This window comes from Rhinolophus sinicus, linkage group LG14, assembly GCF_036562045.2.
Source record: "Rhinolophus sinicus isolate RSC01 linkage group LG14, ASM3656204v1, whole genome shotgun sequence".
NCBI lineage: Eukaryota > Metazoa > Chordata > Mammalia > Chiroptera > Rhinolophidae > Rhinolophus > Rhinolophus sinicus.
The window spans coordinates 1,906,931-1,929,051 of record NC_133763.1 but is presented as its reverse complement, the minus strand read 5'-3'; the positions used below and the strand labels follow the sequence as shown (position 1 = coordinate 1,929,051).

Genomic DNA, 22,121 nt, shown 5'->3' with positions numbered 1-22,121 from the left:
TCTCATATGTTTCTGTAACGGTTGGATTTTGGCAAAAAGTCTGCATTGCTCTGGTGAGCAGAAAAGAAAACAATACAGAACAAAATACAAAATAGAAGGAAAATGGTCATCTTGCTCAGGTGATTCTTCATTTCTCTGTCAGTCAGAATATAGAATTTGGATGAATGTCTGAATTAATGCCCTTACGTTTTTGAAACAAACATCCATTCCAGGATTTTGAACTTTTAAAAAACCTTTGCTTTATAGTGGTGCCTATGTAAACATTTTATCTAAATACGATGAGTGATGATTGATTCTTGCACTTGTCTAAACAGATTAGAAATTCTTGCCACAGGACAGATTTTGTAATAAGAAATGAAATAGGGTCACTGAAGAGCAATATGAGGTATTACGAAGGAGACCTGCACTAATCAGGCCCAGGTTTCATTTATACTATATGAAAGCAACAATATCATTTTGTTAAAATACAAAAGGTGAACTGTTAGGGCAAATAGCACATTGCAAATCCCTAACAGGACAGATTTCACAGCCAGCCAACACCTAAAATAATGAATTGTAGTCTTCTCTACAGGAAGAAGAAAATATTAAGACACCCTTAAAACTGTGAATTATTGAAAATCAACAACGAGTCAATAGTCCCACCTCTAACCTCAACCATAGGGATTCCACTGGCTGAAATAGCCCGGAAAGTCAGGGATTCTGATGACCAGTGGCAGGTTTGTGAGAAGCAAGTTGGAGCAGGAGCGCCCCCTGGCGGGGAATGTGATAGCTGCTCTGAATCGGTGCGGGGCAGTCTGGGGTTTGCCTGCAGAGTTCCTGGGCTGACTCAGTCACAGGCTTTCTGGTTTTTCCTCACTGAAATCCACTCTAATCAGGCTGAGATTCTTGGAGAACATACACAAGAGTTCAAGAGTTAAGTTCCTGTGGCTTTAAGACTCAGTTCTTCAGCATGATGTTTTTCTTGCACTGATAGGGGAGGTCTGTTTTGCGTTGACATGTTCTAATTAGAAACACTTCAGGACTGGAGGGAAAAGTTAAGGAAAGGTAACCTTGAACCCATCTGCAAAAGCACTGCCTCTGCTGAGCTTGTCTGTTGAGTGCCACCCGTGTGTGGTGACCTTGGCTTTCAGGGAACAGTGTGGGGCATCATACCACCTGCCATCCTGCCCACAGCACTGCAGAGACTGGCCTTGTACTGAACGCGCGTGCAGAATGGTGAGGTCAAACCGGAGCACCTCGGATGAGTGGCCCAGTTCAGGTCTGGGCAGAAAATGTACAAAATGAGCATGGAACATCCCGTCGTTACAGAAAGCAAGGAAACTATCAAAAACTACCAGAGTTAGAGCCAAAGAACATGGTGACTGAGTTTAAATCCAGGAGTTAATAGCTATACCTTTGATTTTTAAAAAACCCAACTCATTATTTGGAAAACTGATAAGAAAATGGAACCAGTTAAGCATTTGTCCTGCCTTGCTTATATGAACTGTGTACAAGGACACCCAATAGTTGATGTTGAAAAGTTTGAGAGTTCCAGTCAAAATGGTGGAGTAGGTAAACGCAGTGCTTGCCTCCTCTCAGGACCACATCAAAATTACAACTAAACTACAAAACAACCATCATTGAGCATCACCTGAATTCTTGCTAAGCCGAAGCCCTACAATGAAGGACATACAGAAGAAGCCACCTCGAGACTGGTAGGAGGGGCAGAGATGCGGAACGGGCTGGTCCCACACCTGTGTGTGACCATTAAAAATCAGGAGGGATATCTCAGCTACAGAGGTCCCCCAGAAGGAGCAAGGGGTCCCCGCACCACACCAGGACCCCCAGCCCAGGGTTCCAGTGCCGGGGAGAGAAGTCCCCATAAATGCTCACTGTGAAAAACCAGCAGAAACTGTGGCTAAGTGAGATGGAGGGCGGCTGCACTCCCAGGTGCTCCTCATAAAGGGACCGCACATGGACTTGCCTACAGAATCACTGGCTCTGAGCTCCAGCACTGGGGCAGCAGCGAGAGAAGTGACAGGGACATATGGGGGGAAATGAGTGGTCTGGCTTCAGAGTGAGGGCTGGAAGGGCAGCTGGCAGAAGCCATTGTTTCTTTGTTGAGCCCTCCCCCTCCCTGCGTGCAGACACACGCACACACGCATGCACACAGATGTCATATCCGAGTCTCCATTACACTGGCTATCACCTTTTGTCTGCCCCGCCCTACTGATTCCCTGAGACCACACCCCACTCAATTCTCGGACCCACTCAAGCCACTTTCAGTGGCTTCTCCATACAAACGGCCTGTCTTGGGTCATGCTACAGACTTTCCTAAAGTCTCTCAAAGGTTCACAAAACCCAGACAAGCAGCATCTGGCTTTGGCGTGTCCTGTACCTCTGGCTGAGCAGCCCTAAGCCCGGCACTAGTGACAGTCGGCATCGGTTTGCATCTTGGCCTCTTGAGGCACTTCCAAGCATGGCACAGGCAGTGGCCATATGCAGATTGCTTTGTGTCTCCCAATGAAACTGGATCTAGGTGGTGATCATGAGTGGCTACTGACATGTAAAAAAAAAAAGAGGGGGGCAGCCATTACAGGCATCCTGATGGAAATACTCAGTACTGCTGTGTTGCAAAAAAAAGAAACAAAGAGAAAAACTAACATAGAAGTGATCTAGCCTCCAGATCTAACTACCAACTGATAGGAATTACAGGAGACAGGGCAACAAGTTAAACGACACCTCAAGATGCAGTCAGCAAATTCCAAACCATGGAAAGCTCTGTAGAACATGTGACCCAATTTCCTAAACAAAATGCAGGGCCAGTGGGAGGGGAGGTGTACCTAAAAGAAAGTTAAGTGATATGTAAACCAAATTTCACATCTCCTCATTCAAATAAACCAAGTGTGGAAAAAAAAAAATTAAGTTGAGAACATTTAAACATAGATTTATTATAGATTTACTCTTAAGAAATAACTTTAAGTATTATAATAGAATGGTGATTTTATTCTAAAAAGATCTTTATCTTTTTGAGATACTGAAATAGTTATGGATTAAATAATATGATATTTTAGATTTACTTGATAATAACCCAGCGTGGGGAGGAAGTGGACAAAGGTACAGATCAGGGAGGGTTGGCAAACTATGGCCCAGAGGCTGAATCAGGCCCCCCATCTGTTTTTGTAAATAAAGTTTTATTGGAACACAGTCATGCTCATTCATTTCTGTGTGGCCCGTGGCTGCTTTCCTGCTACAATGGCTGGGTTGAGTGCTAGCAACAAAGATTGTATGGCCCACAATGCCTGAAATATTTACTATCTGGCCCTCTACAGAAAAAGCCTGCTGGTCCCCGGAAAGCTGATCCAGGACTGACCGTGAGCGGGTAATTATTGAAGCTGGGTGAAGGATACACGGGGGTCATTTACGGTATTGCTTCCTTTTGCATATGTTTGAAATGTCCCATAATAAAATGATTTAAAGTTTAAAACAAAAACAGGGATGATTGCTTTAGTTTGTTTAACAAGCACCAGTGTTGCTGAATTAGCTTCTCAGGATTCTTCAAACTGCCTGTTCATAATGGATCCATTCACATCACTTAATTTTTAAAAAATGCCCTCTCTTTCTTCACATTAATAGTCCTGAAGAAACTTAGGACACATGTAATTTACAGTTGAAAGCTCAGAAGCTCTGATGGTGGGAGGAATGTTTACAAAACATTTAGGTGTTTCTGGTCTTCCAATGGCACAGCTGGGAAGGGGCCGGTGGGGCTGGTGGTGCTGGGTGGGACCAGCTGGTCCTGACCCCCTCCTACTCCCTTCCTCTCCTCCTCCCAGCAGTGGTGGCTTCCTGGGTGGATGGTTCTCTGGCTGATTCATTGTTGCTGTAAATACAGAGCTGAGCATGCTGTGTTCAAAGTCACTGAAACTGGAGGAAACTGGTCATGCAAACCCTGACCGTCAGCTGATAGCCGGCTTCCTGATAACTCCTGGGAACTGCCAGCACTTTCCCAGACTGGTGCACATCCTCAGGGGCTGCCCAGGACACAGAGCTGTTTCCGCGTGATCACTGTCCCCATGCTGGAAAGCGCCGAGCTGTACTTTAATGTGGACCACGGCTACCTGGAGGGCCTGGTGCGAGGATGCAAAGCCAGCCTCCTGACGCAACAGGACTACATCAACCTGGTCCAGTGCGAGACTCTGGAAGGTAGGCCCTGCTCCTCTGGCCATTGAGCCAGGAAACGATGCTGCTCCCAGGAAGCATGGAAAAGGGACCATGGTCTCTGGCCTGGGAGCCCAGATCAAGTTCTTACTCCCAAGGCCCAGACTGCAGGTGTCCATGAACATGGACGGAAAAAAAAATTACATCTCCATGTTCAATATTCTTTAAGTGGAATTTAGCATTTCCTTTCACTATGAATGTAGGCAACAAATTACCAGGGTTGGTATTTTGTCACCAAAAGAAGTTAGTCTTTTCCTATGCCTAGCCAATTCTTGTAGATGCTTTAAAATATCATTGATGTTTTCACTACTTCAAAATTATAGTAGCTATTGCACTCATCTTTTAATCTTGATATTCAATGTATTAATCAAGAAGTACGGTGTTACATGCTTTACAATATCTTGATAATTATAGTTTAATATATTTGGTTTCCTTCATAATGCTATGTATTTTCACTCTACATATTTATAAATATTATTTGGAGAAAGACGTCACTAACCTGCCCAGGGATCTATGGGGAAAAAAATGCTAAGAACTTTGGACCAGAGAATTTTATTCTCTCCCCAGATTCTCAGTATCTATTGACATGAGAATTTATTTCATGTTTGTCTTTAACTGAAGTTTCAAAATATCCACAGAGGGGCATGAGGTGGGGCCAGCCCTGGAACCAAAAGTCCTGACTTTGACCTCTGCCGAGCCTCGGTAGGTGACCTAGGGCTCAAAGCCTCGTGGTAACCATGGCAAAGCCTGCTTTGCTGGTTGTTTGGAGAAATAAATGTGGCAACACTTGAGAGACGTGTTAGAACTGTGAAGGACTCTGCAAATGGAAATTATCTTTTTTTTAAACCACTGATTACTGAGGTACAGTTGACATACAAAAGCTGTACACATTTCACATACGCAAGTGGATGAGTTTAGGGATAAGTATACATCCGTGACACCATCCCCACAATTTATGCCATAAACCTATCACCTCCAAACGTTTCCTCCTGCCTTTCATCATTATGTGTGTGTGTCTGTGTGTGTGTGAACTACAGGCTCAATGCTGGACAGGAACCCTTTGACACCTTCCCGTCTCCCCCTCCTCTCTGAAAATTATCTTTAAGCCACAGTATTTTCAAAACCTTGCCAAAGATTTCGCGTCTCTAATACAGTGTTTACATTCTTAAAAATGGCTACACTCGCTCATTCTGAAACGTACTAATCAAATCAATATTGTATATGTCAATGATAAGGTGCTTTAAAACTTCCAGATTAGTCTAGAAAAAGCAAGAAAGCAGTAAGAATCGAGACTGGCAGGACAAGTACTAGAAGGAAAAACAAACTGGAAAACGTGAAGGTGACTTTGCAGCTTCCCAAGTGGGGCTCAGGTCCTGAGGTCACGTGTTCGTGGTTCTGCCGGTTGCAGCCAGAGTGAAGGGAGAACTGCCCACGCTGACAGAAACCCTCTCCTTTTGTTAGCAATGGAAACAGCTAGAAAAGTCTTTGAGATGATAACTAACTCTGTTGGCTGCAAATAATTACAATGCAATCCCAACCCCTAAATGACTTGAGCATATTATATTAGGACTTTGGTGATTGGAGAGTATTAATCGTGTTTAGAAAATCTGAATAATTTGAGGTAGAAAAAAAATAATGAAAGCAGGGCAGCAAGAATGCTTCTGAGAGAAGCAATTTGAATAATTTGTGTTTAGTTTTCAGTCAAGCTTTTAAGTAAGTAAAGGAATGCAAATTTAAACACAAACAATACAGACAATGTCTGCAGGATACACAACAAGGTTTAGCCAACTCACTGTCAAGAACTGTCTTGGTAAAACACACAGGGGGCACACAAACCGAATTTTCCATATGGTATCAGTGGCTCAAGGACCACCAATGCGATCCCTGCACCCTGGCTAAGAAACCCTGTCACACCCACCATCTTTTTACTGTCATTGTGTCTCGTGGTTTCTATCTTTCTTTCCTCCTGATAATACATATTTTTTCAACCATTTGTTTCACAACTATTTTTGAATCTGTGCCAATGTACTGTTTGGGGGCTCCCAGGAACATGAAGCGAGAGCCCTCAAACTATGGGTTAGAAAGACTGCTGAGAACATCAGTCTGGATAAAATAAGGATTTCGTGTCTGTAGTTAACAGCTGAGAACACTGAGGCTTACAGTGGCTGTGACTAACCAAACACTCTTGGCAGGGGTTGAGGACACAGGTATTCGCATCTGTTTTCCCCTAAGATGTCTGTGCCTGAGCGTGAGTTGAAGATACATGAATAGGTCCCCACTGATGGCAGCGCCATTTTGATAGTGAAAATAATAAGGTCCACCCTACCCGATTATTTCACAGGGCTGTCGGGAAGGAAAGGACATGTGGGCAGCTCTGTATCTGTTGCATGTGAGCATGAACTGAGAGAAACCCAGCCACCTTCCCAGCTGACTGAAGAGTCGAAGAGAAGAAATTGAGACACGTATTGGGACAGACGTTGAGGACTCAGGGATTTCTGCTTCTTTGTGCATACATTATGCACCGTACAGATGATGGATAACACAGAGTAGTGTCAAGGGGGTACTCTGTGTCAAAGCAGGCACTTTCTGTCAAAGAAAAGCTAACTTGGCAAAAATTAAATGTGCCTTTAGTCTTTTAAAGTCCTCTGGTCTTAAGGAAAAGTGTCCTGAGATCAACAAATTGTTTAGAACCATGTACAAGGGACACACGGGGTTGGAAGATAGAAAATGAGGATTGTCCAGACAAGCTCTGAAAAGTCCTAGTCTTTATAATTGTGCATAACTGTGTGTGTGTGCTCAGAAATACTCATTTATTCCAGTGCCTGCCCCTGACTGATGGTGAATCGGTCACTGGGACACTCTGTGACTCAGTCCTTCCCATAGGCAAGTGGGAAGCTGCTCTACGTGGCCTGTTCCACCAGTCTGTTTGGAGGTGTGTCCACACAGAAACTTCCAAGTTCTTTAAAAGAGACTTGAACCAAAATTATAACATCAAAGGGCCATAAAATATTCTTTGAAAGAATTAGCACTGCTGTATTTGTATTAAGACTATCTTTATAGAGTGGTTTTAGGTTTGCCCTAAAATCTGTACTCTGCCTATTCTCCCTCCCCCTGCCTCCCAATCTCTGGCAACCACAGATCCTTTTACTGTCTCCACAGTTCTGCCTTTTCCAGAATGTCATAAAATTGGAATCATACAATGTGTAGCCTTTTCAGATTGGCTTCTCTCACTTAGTCACATGCATTTAAGTTTCCTCCGTATCTTTTCACAGCAATGCTGCTATTTTCATCAGATTAAAAAAAAAAAAGTTACAAACAAGACTGTTGTAAATATTCTTTCCTCTTCAGAAAAGACAGGGTGGTAGAATTAATACTTCAGAGCTCTAGAGTTTGGTAGTGAACGGTGTTTTCTAAAATACACGGTGAAAGTGCTGCTCGCAGGGGTGGCGAGCAGTCTCTGGGATGAGCCTTTACTGTATCCTCTCTGCCACCGTTTTCAGAAGGGAGCGGGAGGCACAGACTATCTCTCACTAACAAGTCTGTCCTTTTCGAGGGATGCGGATTTCATTCAGTTCCAAGTGTGCCTTCACGTGGGAATTAATTCAACAACCATAGAGTGAGTGCCAAAGAAGCAAAGATGGCAAAGGCAGGCCTTAAAAGGGCTTCCATGCTGGGGAATAAAATAAATAACGCCCCTCAGCAGGGCAAGTGGGTGGCTCCTACCCAGAGTCCAGATATGCATACAGTGCACTCGGCCGGGACTCTGTGTGGAATAGCGAAAGAGGGAAGGAACCAAATCAGTACCTGTCTGCAGGGCCCTGGGTGGGTGACTTATGGGCAGGCACACAATGGCACATTCTGCAGCAGGGAAAAAAGGAGCGAGCCTGAGGACGTGCTCAAGAGGACGGATACAGAAAGATCGCGTAGCTACACTAACTGAGGAGGCAAGGGGGAGAGGTCTGTGGACAGGATGCTTTTTAATGAGCAAAGCAAGTCAGTTTAAAACATATTTTCTATATGATTGTCTAAGAAACTGTGAAAGGATCCCCCAAAAATTAAAAATAGTAGTTACCTGGGCCGCAAATGAGTGGGTGGGGGTGGTGAACGGGTGACAAGTAGAGGACACCTTTCACTGTTCACCTGTATTTATATCTAACACCTGCTTTTCATAAAAATTGTTGGAGATATAACTGACATATAACGTACTAATTTCATAACAATTCGATATATGTATATATTACAAAACGATCACAGTAAGCTTAGTTCACATCTGTCACTGTACATAGTTACAAATGTTTTTGTCTTGTGATGAGAACTATTAGGATTCACTCTCTTAGCATTTTCAAACATGTAGTACAGTATTACCATGTTTCCCTGACAGTAAGACCTAGCTGGAGAGTCGGCGCTAATGCGTCTTTTGGAGCAAAAAATTAATATAAGACCCAGTCTTATTTTACTATAAGACCGGGTCATATAATATAATATAATATAATATAATATAATATAATATAATATAATATAATATAATATAATATAATATAATATAATATAATGTAATATAATACCGGGCCTTATATTAATTTTTGCTCCAAAAGATGCATTAGAGCTGATGGTCCGGCTAGGTCTTATTTTCGGGGAAACGGGGTATTACCTAGAGATCCCATGCTGTACAATACAACCCCATGACTGACTGACTTTGTAACTGGAAGTTTATACATTTTTGACCCAATTCACCCACTTTTTCCACCCCAATCCCCGCTCCTCTGACAACCTAATTTTAACTTTAAAAATATCTATGGAAGGAACACTCTTATTTCTAAGGGCTTTCTCCGTGCTCCTTTAGATACTATTTATACCTGCAATGATAGCACCTATCTTTTCTGCCTTGTGTTAAAAGTGCATGTCCAAGATGCTCGCTGCCCTGTTCAAAAACACTTCAGTGGCCGTTGAAGAGAAACCACAGGCCCCAAACGGTGTCACTCATGCTAAAAACCCATGGCACCAAACCTAGGTTTACTACCTGACCTCCCAGAAATGTAACCTTCATCAACCAGTCTGGAACTTTCCATGAGGTAGCCTCTCACCTGGGCCCTCCCCACTCCCCATAGGAAGAAGAGGCACCTGCCTGATAAAAGCCCTGGCCATTTCCTTCCCCCACAACAAACTGAAACTAATCCTTTCTTTCACTAATAGCTCCCTTGCCCACCCTTTTTTCTGTAAAAACCTCCCATTTTTGCACAACTCCTTGGAGCACCCCTCTGTTTGCTGGATGGGATGCTACCCGATTTATGAATGGCTTGATCGAGCCAAGGCAAGCTTTAAATTTACTCGGCTGAGTTATGTTTTGCAACATGGCTTTTCGTCAGGCAGCATGAGCTTCTCGCTTAACTCACAGGCTTGAGCGGTCTGTCCCGTCCGTACCCGGTGAGCATTTCGTCAGAACCCTCTATTTTTTCTAAGGTTTCCTTCGGTGACAGATTCCGTTTGCCTGGAGAACACACCTTCTTCTGCTGTACCTAGCAGTGGACCTAGTCCTGCAGAGCGGCTGTGACACTGCACAGGTGTGTCCCCCTGGGGCAGGACGTGTCCCCTTGTCTATCTAGCCCCCTGAATGATCAGGTAGGGGCCTAAGTCAAGAATGAATAATGGCCTTAGCCCCTCCTATAGTGCAAAGCTTCTGAGGCCAGAAACTGCAAATATGTGAGGTGGTAGAGATGTATGCGGGTTAAGTGTGTGGGGGATTCTTCCACAGTGTTTAAGTACCGAATCACCACAAACGTACACTTTAAGTAGCTTACAATCAGGCCTCAATAAAGCTGAAATTTTAATAAATCCCATTAAATAAAGAAGGGCAGAAACTTCACCTTATACTTTCCCGCCAGCTCCACCAGCCTCAGGCTGTGTTTTGCATATAGTAGGAGTTCTAAAACACATAGTAGGAGTGCTAAACCACAGTAGAAACGTCTGCGTTTGGGTTCAAGTCTGGCTCTCTGCCTCCTGGCACCGCTGGACTTGCAGCTCTTGCGTCCTTATCTGATGCTTACAGGACAACTCCCTCCCTGGTCAACCCTCAGTTTCCAGGGCAACCAGAGATTTCTGAAGGTGTTTTGTAAACTGTACATCATAAGCATTCCCAGGAAATGCTAAGCACCCCTGAGCAGCAGTGTCTATGCAGCAAGAATTAGTTCCCCCCTGTTCTGTAAGACTCTTGAATTCCTGAAATAATGCTTCCCATTTTGTGGTTAAGGTGTTCGGTACGTGATTCGTGATTCTGTGTCTTTGATTCTATTCCCCTTCAGAGCACAGCAACTTGTTCTGGAAATATCCATTCTGGTGAATAAGAATCAAAATGAGGCGTTTCAGCCCTTGGAATGTGCACTGAACTCTCTAAGGAAGTGCTGTGGGGCCGCTGGTTCCTCCGTCCCAGGTTTTCACCACAACTGAATCTGTTAATGTTTGAAATGCATCTGTGTGATAGAAATTGGATTAGGTGGACATTAAAAAGAGGACATTATTTACTCTCTAAATGGTATCTAGTTGAGAGGATCTCATAAACAAGTGAAAACAACAAAAACACAAGAACAGTTGAAACCTATTGATAGAAGATGTATTTGAAAGTGAACCAGACTTTGGAGGAGAGCAGGTTGGGAAAATGCCAATGGGCTGGGGGTGGGAGGGGAGGGGAGGAGAGTTGAGCAGACAAAACATTCTAGGCCCACAGGGAACACTAAAGACCATGTTTCCCCAAAAATAAGACCTAGCTGGACAATCAGCTCTAATGTATCTTTTGGAGTGAAAATTAATATAAGACCGGTCTTATTTTACTATAAGATCAGGTACGATATGATATGATATGATATGATATGATATGATATGATATGATATAATATAATATAATATAATACCAGGTCTTATATTAATTTTTGCTCCAAAAGATGCATTAGAGCTGATTGTCTGGCTAGGTCTTATTTTCAGAGAAACACGGGAGTTACAGATAAGAAAAATAAAGGTGAGTGGGTGGAGTAAACCAGTTTGGCTGCAATACTAGAATACCTGGAGATAAGGCTGGAATTTAGCTGGGAAACATTTTGAAGGACTTTGAAGATCTGACAATGGAGCTTCCAGATGTGAGATAAAGACAAGAGATGTGCCTGACCTCCAGTCAAATACTTGCACGCAGGGAAAACATGCACAAGTTGTCTCTCTGAGCCTCCGTTTCTGTGAAATAGGGATGATTGTTACGGGTAACAGAATGTGTATCACAACTGTTCCATCCATGGTAAACCTTTCTACAAGTGTCGTGAATGTTTTTTTGTTCGTTTGTTTATTTAATCTGCCAGAAACTTTCCAAGCTACTTGTGGGATTGTTACGAGATCAAAATAATTTTTAGGAAAGATTACACTGAATGAGTTAAAGGCAGGAGAAGTGAGCCTGGGAGAGTCACTTAAGAGACGGCTGCAGGACCCTAAGCATCACTGCTTATTTTTGAAGTAGATGGGTACACATGACAAGAAGAAAGAAATAACATTATGCAGTGATTTCTCTATGCTGGCTCATCACCTACGTCTTGTTTAATCCCCACAACAACAACCCAAAAGCATAGATTCCATACCCATTTTATAGATGAGGAAACTGAGTTCAGAAAGGCCTGATGACTTCTGAGTTCAGCACCAGCAGAGTGTGGGGCGAGGATCGAACCCTTCCCAGGTACCTCTGCAGCTGCTCCCCTGGCGTCACCTACGTGGAGAGTGAAAAGTCTGGATGTTCCCTTTTATAGAAAGGCCCAAACAAGAAGCTGCCAGGAAAAAACAAAACAAACAAACAAAACCCCCAAATCTCTCGACATTTTCTAAACCTGATCTGCCCAACAGTTTACCAGAAGACAACCAGGAAGTCCCAGATCCTTGCCCTATCTCACTAGCCAGGTGGTCTCAGGTATGACACTGTGACCCCATGGACACACCTGCAGACACACTCGTCCATGTGACATGCTCTGATCTGTGTTATAAGAACCCAATCCAGCCTCTTAGTCTAGTTCCGTTTGGGAGCTCTTGGAATGATTTACTCGGTAGCGATCCCACAGCTTGGAAAACACTCCACTTCCTCATTTGAATAACAAAGAAAAAAACCACCACTTGCCACACAACTTCTCTGGATGGAAAGGCAGCATAATTTTCCAAAGTGTGTTGTGTGGGTGGTCGCACTGTTTCCTGGTGCCTGGGGAGATTCTGTACCCAAGATCACTGAAATGAATGCGTTAAAGGGCTTGCAATTCCTGCCGTTAAGAAGCCTGTTTCTTCCCATTTATTTGACTACAAAGTCCTATTCTTCACATACTTATGTAGGGAAGCACTTGGGGAAATGCAGGGGGAAAAGTTACTGAACCAATTTTGCAAAGGATAAACCTACGCCTAACCATGGCTGTTGTTCCTGGCAGGCAATCAGCCTCTCGGAGCAAACATTTCAGATCCTGAGACTTTTTCCTTAGAATCTGAATGCAAGTGTCCCCTGGGTCATTTTGCTTCTGGGGCAAAAGTATTCCTTGCACTGCATTTGCCTGTCCATCGAGTACATATTACAAGCTTCCTCTGGGGTCTGAACCGCTGGAGACATTTAATTTCAGGGTCTCGCTGGCAGTTGAAAGGTTTGGAAGTTTTATCCCTTAAAAGAAACACATGTCACACGAGCAAACTATCATGGTTTGGAAAGAAGTTCCATGTGTGTCCCTTCTGTTGCCAAATATCCCTCAGCGCTAGGAACGCAAACTGTCCAACTGTACACACCAGAACTGCCAGAATGAAAGACAAACAAGACGTGGCAAACGGAACAAGAGGAGTATGATTTTGCACATTGAAGTGAATTAGGGAGATACATGAGCAAGTCAACTCTGCAGTCAGATAAAACGCTGTCCCCATGCATCCTGCAGGTCCCAGGAAGGCCTGGGTGCTGGGCAGGTCCTCAGAAGCACTTGAATGTCTCCTTGAGAATCCCTCCCCCACCCCTACCCCCAACCCCAACACAGCCACCAGAGCTGTCAGTCCACATCAGTTACCTCAGGACACAGGATGTCCTACCGAGCTTTCCTGGGGACACACACCCCTGCTTATTCCTCCCCTCCTCCTCTCTCCTGAGTCCTTCAGCATCACCCGGCTGCTGTGAGCCCATGCACACGCCCCACCTGTACTCATTCACGACTGCCTTCCTCTCGCTCCGTCATAGCCCCTTAATGTCCATCTCTGGCTTAACGTCCCCCAGGAAACCTTCCCAGGCCCTCTGCTCCCATCCCCAGGGACCATAAGTCAAGGTCCTGACCTTTGTCTCTGAACCCGGCTCGCGGTCGAACCCTGTGCTTGTGGCGCCTCCTTCCTGACCAGACTGCTTCCTTGCGGACGAGGAGTACGGCTCGTCCACCTTTGGGTCTCCTGTGGTAATGGCACAGGGCAGATACTTAATCAAAAACCCAGTGAGCTCCAGGATGCCATATTGGCTCCCGCTGGGTGCGAGACGGTGCCTGAGATGTTTTTAACATTCAGACATGAAATAACACTTGAGGGCTGGGTGCTTCACCAGGAGCCACAGATAAAGGACGGAACGAAGCTAGTAGAACTGCCTCTGCCGCTAACACACTTAAGACTTGCCCACATCTTGTGACAGGTGCTGTGCTAAAGTATTACCAAAGTACTTCAAAATTCAGATGAGTGAGATGGAATAATTCTGCCCAGCAGAAGTAACGCTTTACTGAACAATGGATAACCTAATTGAATGGACTGGCACTAAAATACAGACTGTAAGTGGCTTTGAAGTCAGATAAACCTGGCTTTGAATTGTTTATCAATGTGATTTTGAACAACTTAGGAAACGCTGAGCGTCGGTTTTCTTATCTGTAAAAGGGGATGAAAATCATTCCTACCTCCCAGGATTGCCATGAGTATTAAATGAGATAATACATGCTTAGTCCAGTGCCTGGTACACCACAAGCACTCGGTCACCGGTAACTATTATTTTAATGTTGAAGGATGCATTATGATGAACAAATCTGGAAAGGGTCTCGGAGAGGGGGGACTCTGGCAGAAGAATGGGGTCAGCGTTCAGCCAAGAACACATGCTGCGAAACACGGGGTTTGCTCAGGAGGAAGCAACAACAGAGAACGTTGGAATTCGATCCGTTTCAAGAATGCTGGCATGGCGCTGCGGAAATGGTGTTGGATTTTAAGAGTGAGGAGACCCATCTGCTAGTTCGAGGCCTTCTACTGTATAAACTCGGCCCTTCGCCCCTGGGACTGTGTCTTCATCTGACGCTGCCCTTCCACCTCTCCCACACCTGCTGATAACACCCAGCACCGTCTCTTCCCACGGAGCTGGGCTGCAGCCTACGGTCCTCAACAGCTTCCGAGCAGCTATTCCCAACGACTACAACTGGCTCCGGTAAAAACTACTTGACATCTGGGGATCAAGGGCTTCTTCATGTTCTCATCAGCGGTGCGAAACGATGCTAGATTTTTCAGGTCACTGAAAATGTTTATATTGCCCTAGAATGTCCACATTGAGGGTTTTTTTTATTGCTTTAGAGATTAGCGCTCAAGTCTACATCATATAGAGACCTTATGTGAAGGTCTAGTGAGGTAAGAAGAATTAAATATGCATTTATCATAAATGCATCCAATTAACGTTGCAAAAGCTATTCATGCACATTCAAAATCTAACCTGATTTGGGGTTTCGTTCAAATTTCAGATCTGAAGATTCATCTTCAGACCACGGATTATGGAAACTTCTTGGCTAACCAAACGAACCCTCTGACTGTTTCCAAAATTGACACCGAGATGAGGAAAAAGCTGTGCAGAGAATTTGAGTATTTCCGGAACCATTCCCTGGACCCCCTGAGCACATTTTTCACCTACATGACGTAAGTGGTAGCGGGAAGCCGTTAGTCTCCAGTGTGGCCGTGCCAATGATGCCAACAGGCACAGGTGGGGTCTCAGGTGGGGTTTTTGGCTAGCGGGAGGCCTAAGACCTTTTCTATTGTTTGCTAAGTTTGAATACATTCAAGTCTCAGCAACTGATACGCTCACTGTTAGAACATGGATTTCACGTATTTACAAACATGGTTAGGTAGGTGGTGGTGGCCGCCTCCATATAAAGCAGTGTTTTCAGTTCTCATTTTAAAAAATGGTAAGTGGTGCTGATGCTTGAATCGTTTGTGTTGCTGGGACGGATGGTAAATACTAGGTGACATTTTTGGATCACTTGTCTGGGTGTGGCTGAAATGTCACAGATTGTTCTTCAGGCCACATGTGTCCTTTCCTGGTTTCCCTGCAGCAGGCTAAGGAGCCCCCATCCAGCAATGGTAGTAAATTTTCTTTTTCTACTCCAGTAAAGAGGTCCAAGTTGTACTTAACAAAAGTAGTACTAATTTGCACCCCAAAAACAGTGCATGACAAAGCCTGTATCCTTAGACCATTACCAACATCAGATACCATCTTTGCCCATCCAATAGGTTAAAAAAGTTATATCGCTTTGCTTTAATTTCTATTTCTTAATCAGCATAATTGAATATCCTTTCAATTCATTAGTCACCTGTATTTGCTACCTGACTGAATACTTTACCTATTTTTTGTTGTTCTTGTTGGAGTATTCAGCATTTTTTTGTCGCTATGTGAGGGCTCTTTGTAAATGAACACAGTTAGCCATTCATAATACGTTACAAATTTTTTATGCTCAGTTTGGTATAATCTAATTTTCTTTTTCTGTAGAAACAGTGAACATCTTTATTCAGATACACTCATCATTCTTTTCATTCATTGAGTTCTGATTATTATATCCTTCCTCCACTCCAAAGTTATAAATAAATTCACCTGTCTTTTCTTCCATTCATTTATTGTTGATGATCTTTCATTTTTTTATATTTAAAACTTTGGTTCATCTGGAATGTATTTCTGCAGAAGGAACGGGACTAGGGATCCCGCTGAAATTATCCCACACACACACACACACACACACTGGCTATCCAGTTGCTCTTATACCATTTCTGTAAATAAGCAAATAAAAACAAAGAAGCATAAGCGGCCATGACCAAGGTAGCTCTAGGTGGGTTGCGACCACGGGTGTGCCCGAGATGTGCGGGTGGCGCTGAGTTTCTGCTGTGCCCTTGCAACTCCTATTGGCGCGGTGGGTTAGCGCTTTAATTACTGGCAAGACACGACTGCCGACAGTTTTTAGGAATCCACAGGTACACAGCTAGTCAGGGATAAGTACTGGGTATATATTTGGCCCTAACTCAGTCCAAAGCCCGAGCACTTTCTCTGAGAGGATTCTGGAAAGCCTTCCCAGAAGGGCTGACTTTGCTGCTGTGCCTGGGGATGGGGGGCGGTTTGGAGACCAGAAGGCTGGGAATCCGGGTGATGCCTGTGGGTGGCAAGAATGCCACGTACTCATGAGTAACCCCGGGGTCGGGGTGCCGAAAAGGAAGGGGAGACAGGGGGAAGGGAGGCCAGAGAAGGAAGTTCCAGCCAGCTTATGGCAAGTCCCCAATGGCAGCGTAAGGAAGATGGGCTTTATCACATCGGATAATATTTTGTGGGTGTATGTTGATAACCTGCAAGATCCTTCCCTAAAAATCAAAATCTTAAGCAGAAACGCAATATGTAAAAGGGAGGAAAGAAGGGCCAGGTTTGCTCCCAGGACTCTGCCCCATCCCCATCCACCCCTTCACACACACACACACACACACACACACACACACATACACACACACACACACACACACATACAATGGTTGGGGTAAAGTGGACAGGGCTTGGGCTTAGGACCAAGTCGGATCCAAGTTTTCATCTACTCTTCAGTGGCCTGTGATGCCTCCTGTGAAAATGTCTGTTATGGGTGATTATGGAGACATTCAAGGTCCCTGAGCTGCAAGGCAAGATGGCCTGTGTGGTAGCAGAAGTGGCAACCAAAATACTAGACACCGTTTGCCGAGTGCTACCCTATAGGAGGGCTCTGCTACGGGAGGTTCGCATCTTGTCTCCTGAACCCTCCTGGCCAGACTTACTCAGTCCTCATCATCACCACGTAAGGACGAGCAAATTAGCTCAAGAGCAGTGAATTTGCTGGCTCACAGATCTAACAAGTGGAGGGATCATGATTTTATATAAATGTTAGCAGCAGGCTTTGTAAGATTAGTTTCTCAGATTGTCAATGAATTCAGAAAATCTACCCAGGACGGTGGCAGCCTAATTTTAACTGAGTCAGAAAGCTGCCAGGTTTTGTACGTTTTGGGTTGCGTGACAGGTCTCACATGATGGAAATTTGCCCCCAAATATATGGGGAAATGCTCTAAGACTGACTCTGAGTTGTCTGGTCAGTGGTTCTTCTTACATGATGATTCCGTGATTTATTGTTTCCTAATTATAGAGTCTTAAACCTGGAAGGAGCTGCCTTAGTGTTATTAAGCAAATTTCCTTATTCACAGGAAACTACCATATTGGTCAAGTTAAAATATATTGTTTCTTAAAAACAAGCTTAAAATTCCAAATACCTCTAGTCATTAGTGATGTTTAAAAACTATATAAGAATGCAGGCAGTCACAAAGCCCTGGGTAGAATTTAATACAAAACTGGGAGTAGAAAGGCAGTTTTGGTAGTGTGAGCATCACGAGAGTGGTACTAGTGATAGACGTGTTTGAATTTACTCTCTCCACTGTAAACTCTGAATGAGTTTTTTTTCTATCAATATCTAGAATCAGTAGTACATGACGGGCGCTGAATATTTCTTGAATCATATGTAATCCTGTATTTAGCAGCACCTTACACACAACTAGAAAAATACTTCCAGCCCACTCAGAATTATATATTTTATACAGCACTTGAATATTGGTTATTTATTGGCCAATATGTTAGGGGTGAAAAACAGATGCAAATGAGGCAGAGAGCAGAGCCAACAGCACGATTGCCACTCGAGATCAGCAAAACTCGCGTCCGAGGGTTAAGGATGTGAAGGCGACGGAAGTGAAAGTTTTTAGGGCATTATCCCTACGACGGTTCTCTCCCAGCGGGAAACAAAATCTTTCCTCTGCTTTTTGTCAACTTTCTGGTTAGGCAACAATCAACCACTAGGGGGCATGACTGATCCCAGTAACCGGTTCTCCCCGGCAATCCATTGCTCAGTAAGAGATTTGAGGCTGTCTGTCGCCTGGAGATGGAAATCCACCCTTCTACTGATCCACATAGCCACTGCCCAGTTTGATCTTATTTTCTCTAGTTCATTTTTGAATTGAAAAGAAGTGTTTAAAGTAAAAGAGTTTGTATTAAAATCAATTTTGTGCTCACTACAAGTCAGCACTTTTATAATCACTTTACGTGTATTAAATTCATTATCAAGTGGCGATAATATTATTGGCATTTTAGAAATTAGGAAACAGAGATAAAGACTATATACTTCAGTACCTATTTCCCAAAGGCCAAAAACCGGAGGTAACCACTCATAAGTTTGACGCATAGCTTTCCAAATCTTTTTTTGTAAAAAAATTATGTTTGTAAATAAACAAACAAACATATATATATATATATATTTACAACTATACATACATAGTTAGTTTTATTGTTCATTTTAGAATAGGGAGATCATATTATATGTATTACATACAATTTGTCTTTTTTATATCACCTATTAAGAATTTTCTACATGAGTATATATAGATCTATCTTATTTAAAGCATATATTATACACCATTGTGTTGGGTGCACCATAATTTGTTTAACCATCCCCTTCTGTCCATCTAGGTGGTTTCATTTATGTGTCTTCATTGTACATATATCTTGGCTTTCTCATGCCAGGATTTCTTTAGGATGGATTCCCAGAAGCGAAACTGCTTTGTCAATGGATATGCAGATTTTAGATTTTAATAGATATTAGCCAATTGTTCTCTCCTGCTCCAACAATATATGAAAGCCCTGTTTCTCTCCTACCCTCTCAGCTCTGTTTTTTTCTTTCCTGGTGAGAGTGAGATAAGATGTTCTAAAACCTGTTGTGACTGGTGTTTTGATTATAATAAAGACGAGCTCCACCCACCACTGCTGCTGACCAGGTGGAGAGCAGTGGGTGACAGACGTAGGAGTTTACCCATCTAACTGGCCAGAAGAATCACTCGTTGGTGTTTCCCCATGACTTACGTAACATTTATAATCATGGCTAGAGAAGGGATGGCATTGGAATAATCTCTCTAATGTCATACATTTCCTCAAGGGACAAGTACAGAAAAATCAAGAACTAGGCAGCGAGGATGCTAGAAGATACCAGGTAGCAGTTACTTCCTTCACTTCTGCTTACCCGGTGGGCAGCCAATTAACATCACTGTACGAACACAGAGGAAAACGTATTCGTCGACTGAAAAAAAGTCATCGCTGTGTTTCTATTCTGCACGAGTATGGTTCTTGACTCTCGGAGGCCATAAAATGGACCAAACACAGTCCCTCACTTTAAGGATATTGTCACTAATAAAGATGGGTGGCATTAGTGCTACTTAAAAAAAAAAAAAAAATCTCATTTGAGATGAACAGGTAAAATGACACCCGGGACACATAACTGGACACTGGCAGTAGTCCTGGAATCCAGGTCTTATCTCCTTAGGGATGTCATAAATATTTGTGAATGGACGAGCCAACAATTTCTCATGTTCACCACGGCTACTGCCAATGTGTACTGAAAATTAAATTCACCCCAGGATAAATATAAACACAGAAATTCAGAGAGAAAAAAAGACATCACTTCTGGCTGGAGACCGTTTTAAAGCTTAATGAAAAATGTGGTCTTTGAATGTGGCTTTAAAGGATGAGAAAGATCTCAAGTTTTAGCAATCAGTGGGGAAGGGAAGCTTTCTACATCTAGAAAAGAGTAGGAACCAGGGCACGGATGTAGGAAGAAATGAACAAGTTTGAGGAATTTTTAATCTGAACAGTTGGGTTACATCAAGATGGCGGAGACTCTTAAGTATTAGAGAAAAGTTTTCTAAACGTTCCAGAGTTCCCAAGAGTTTGGGAATTGTGCCGTGATCAGCAGTCTTATTCTAAAATACACTCTCCTGGGCAATGCTGACTTATGAGTAGTTTTTCAGTATTTTGCTAGAAGGAAAAATGAGTGTGACAGCAAAATTAATTGCGTTTCTAAATTATTTCAATTTTCATTTCCTCTATTTAAAAAAGGGAAACTTCAGGGAAATAAACAATGTTACCCAAAATGTCCTATTTCAAGAGGTAAGCAGAATGTGTATGGGGATATTTCTCAACAGGCTAACTTAGCAAATCAGACCAAACAGCACAGCTGCCCATGAGCACACGTGCGCTGAGGGTGGGACGGAACAAAGCTGGAGGGAGTCTGACACACTTGGCTGCCAGTGTCATCAAGGAAAGCTTTCACTGGACAATTAACACATTGGAAAGTACTTCCCACAGTATGGCCCTTACTGTGCATGTCACAAGGAGTAACTGGGGTGGCCCGTTAAGGGCCGATGGGCACCTGTCTTAGAGCAATTTCACCGAGGAGTGAAATGACTTCACATGCAGCAAATATACATCCCACATGAACAATTCCTCCTGGGTATGCATTTCATGTCCCTGTATTTTCCACACAGACCAGTGTGACCAGCAAATATAGTCTGCAGTTCTGGTGACCTACAACAGAATCGTCGTCATGGAGACCGCTGTAGTAAGTGTTGCAGACCCACCCAGCCTGTCAGGTAGGCAGGACCCGGTAGCAATGAGCGCTGAGACCACAGGAAGTCGCAATGCTTTCAGACAACCAGTCCACTGCAATCACCAAGTTCACCCAGTTATTTGCCGCCCAGTCACACCCAAAGGGGGAAGTCAAATAAAAGCAGTTATCCTGTGGGAAGACTCGTTAACCACCCGTGTTACGAGATTAATGATTACATTCCCAAAGAGATAACATGGAACCTCTTGTGGTTCAGAAATCTTAAAGGACACATCATAGGCAAAAATGACCACACAGGGTAATTCTAGGGTTGCAAGAAGCAGAATAGGATGGCGACAGGCTTTATAAACTAGGTGTACATCAGACTAATATCTCAACCGGTAACACGATGCATGGTCTTATAGATGCTCCATCTTCCGAATGACTGCACCCCTCAGCTTCTTCTCTCCACACCTGGACCGATAACGCCTTATCTTCTAAGAGCAATAGGGAAACTTAGGGAGGACGCTACTGACTAGAAGTAAGTGGGAAACTACAGATGCAGAAATCTCAGACGTAAGAAAAGATTGTCAACGCTGTGAATTTTTTATATTAAAGATTATGTGGCTTATAATTTTCTGCTCCCATCCCGCCAAAGTCCAGTTTACAGGAAAAATCTCTAAGAGCGTATAGCTCTCCTTCTCGGTCAAATCCACTCTGCTGGTGCTTTTGTATATTACTGGTCCTGATGCCCGCCACTCAAACTCGAGTAAATATTTCCATTTTCAGACAGAGCAGGTGGAGCTCCTCTCAAACTGATTTTTACGGCACAGAGCTGGGCCTAGAAAGAGGCATGTGTACAAAGCCCGGGCTCCTTCTGTGACACCCTGTGATTCACACACTGCTGTCCTATGCATTGTTTAGCTTGCAGTGACCCTGTGACCACAATGGGTGGGAGTCTACCCTTCCCTCGTTAATTGTCCTCTTAGCCTTACTGTTCAGGCCCATCTCTGTTCCTGAGCCAATCCGAGCTTGACGCTTTCCTGGAAGTTTCCCGGCACTGCAGCTGCTTTATCATGTGTGCATTCTGACCTGTGACTTTCTTTTTGCTCTAAGCCATCAGTAAGATGCTATTTGTTTCAAATCTTCTAGAAATGTGTTGAAATCTCTGGTTCCCTCATGTCCCTCCAATGATGAATGTCTTCCTTTGCACTGCAAATACCTTGAGTATCTAGATGGTTT

General features: G+C 43.5%; 1 protein-coding gene across 1 annotated transcript in view; it reads left to right on the top strand.

Moving 5' to 3' along the window:
* The first annotated feature begins 3,930 nt into the window (after positions 1-3,930).
* ATP6V0D2 (ATPase H+ transporting V0 subunit d2) overlaps positions 3,931-22,121 on the top strand; it is a 33,662-nt gene continuing 15,471 nt past the window's right edge. Inside the window, exons 1-2 of the mRNA XM_019726264.2 lie at positions 3,931-4,182; positions 14,931-15,102. Of these exons, the coding sequence (XP_019581823.1) occupies positions 4,053-4,182; positions 14,931-15,102 (302 nt within the window). The 5' untranslated portion in view covers positions 3,931-4,052. The remainder of the gene's footprint in view (positions 4,183-14,930; positions 15,103-22,121) is intronic.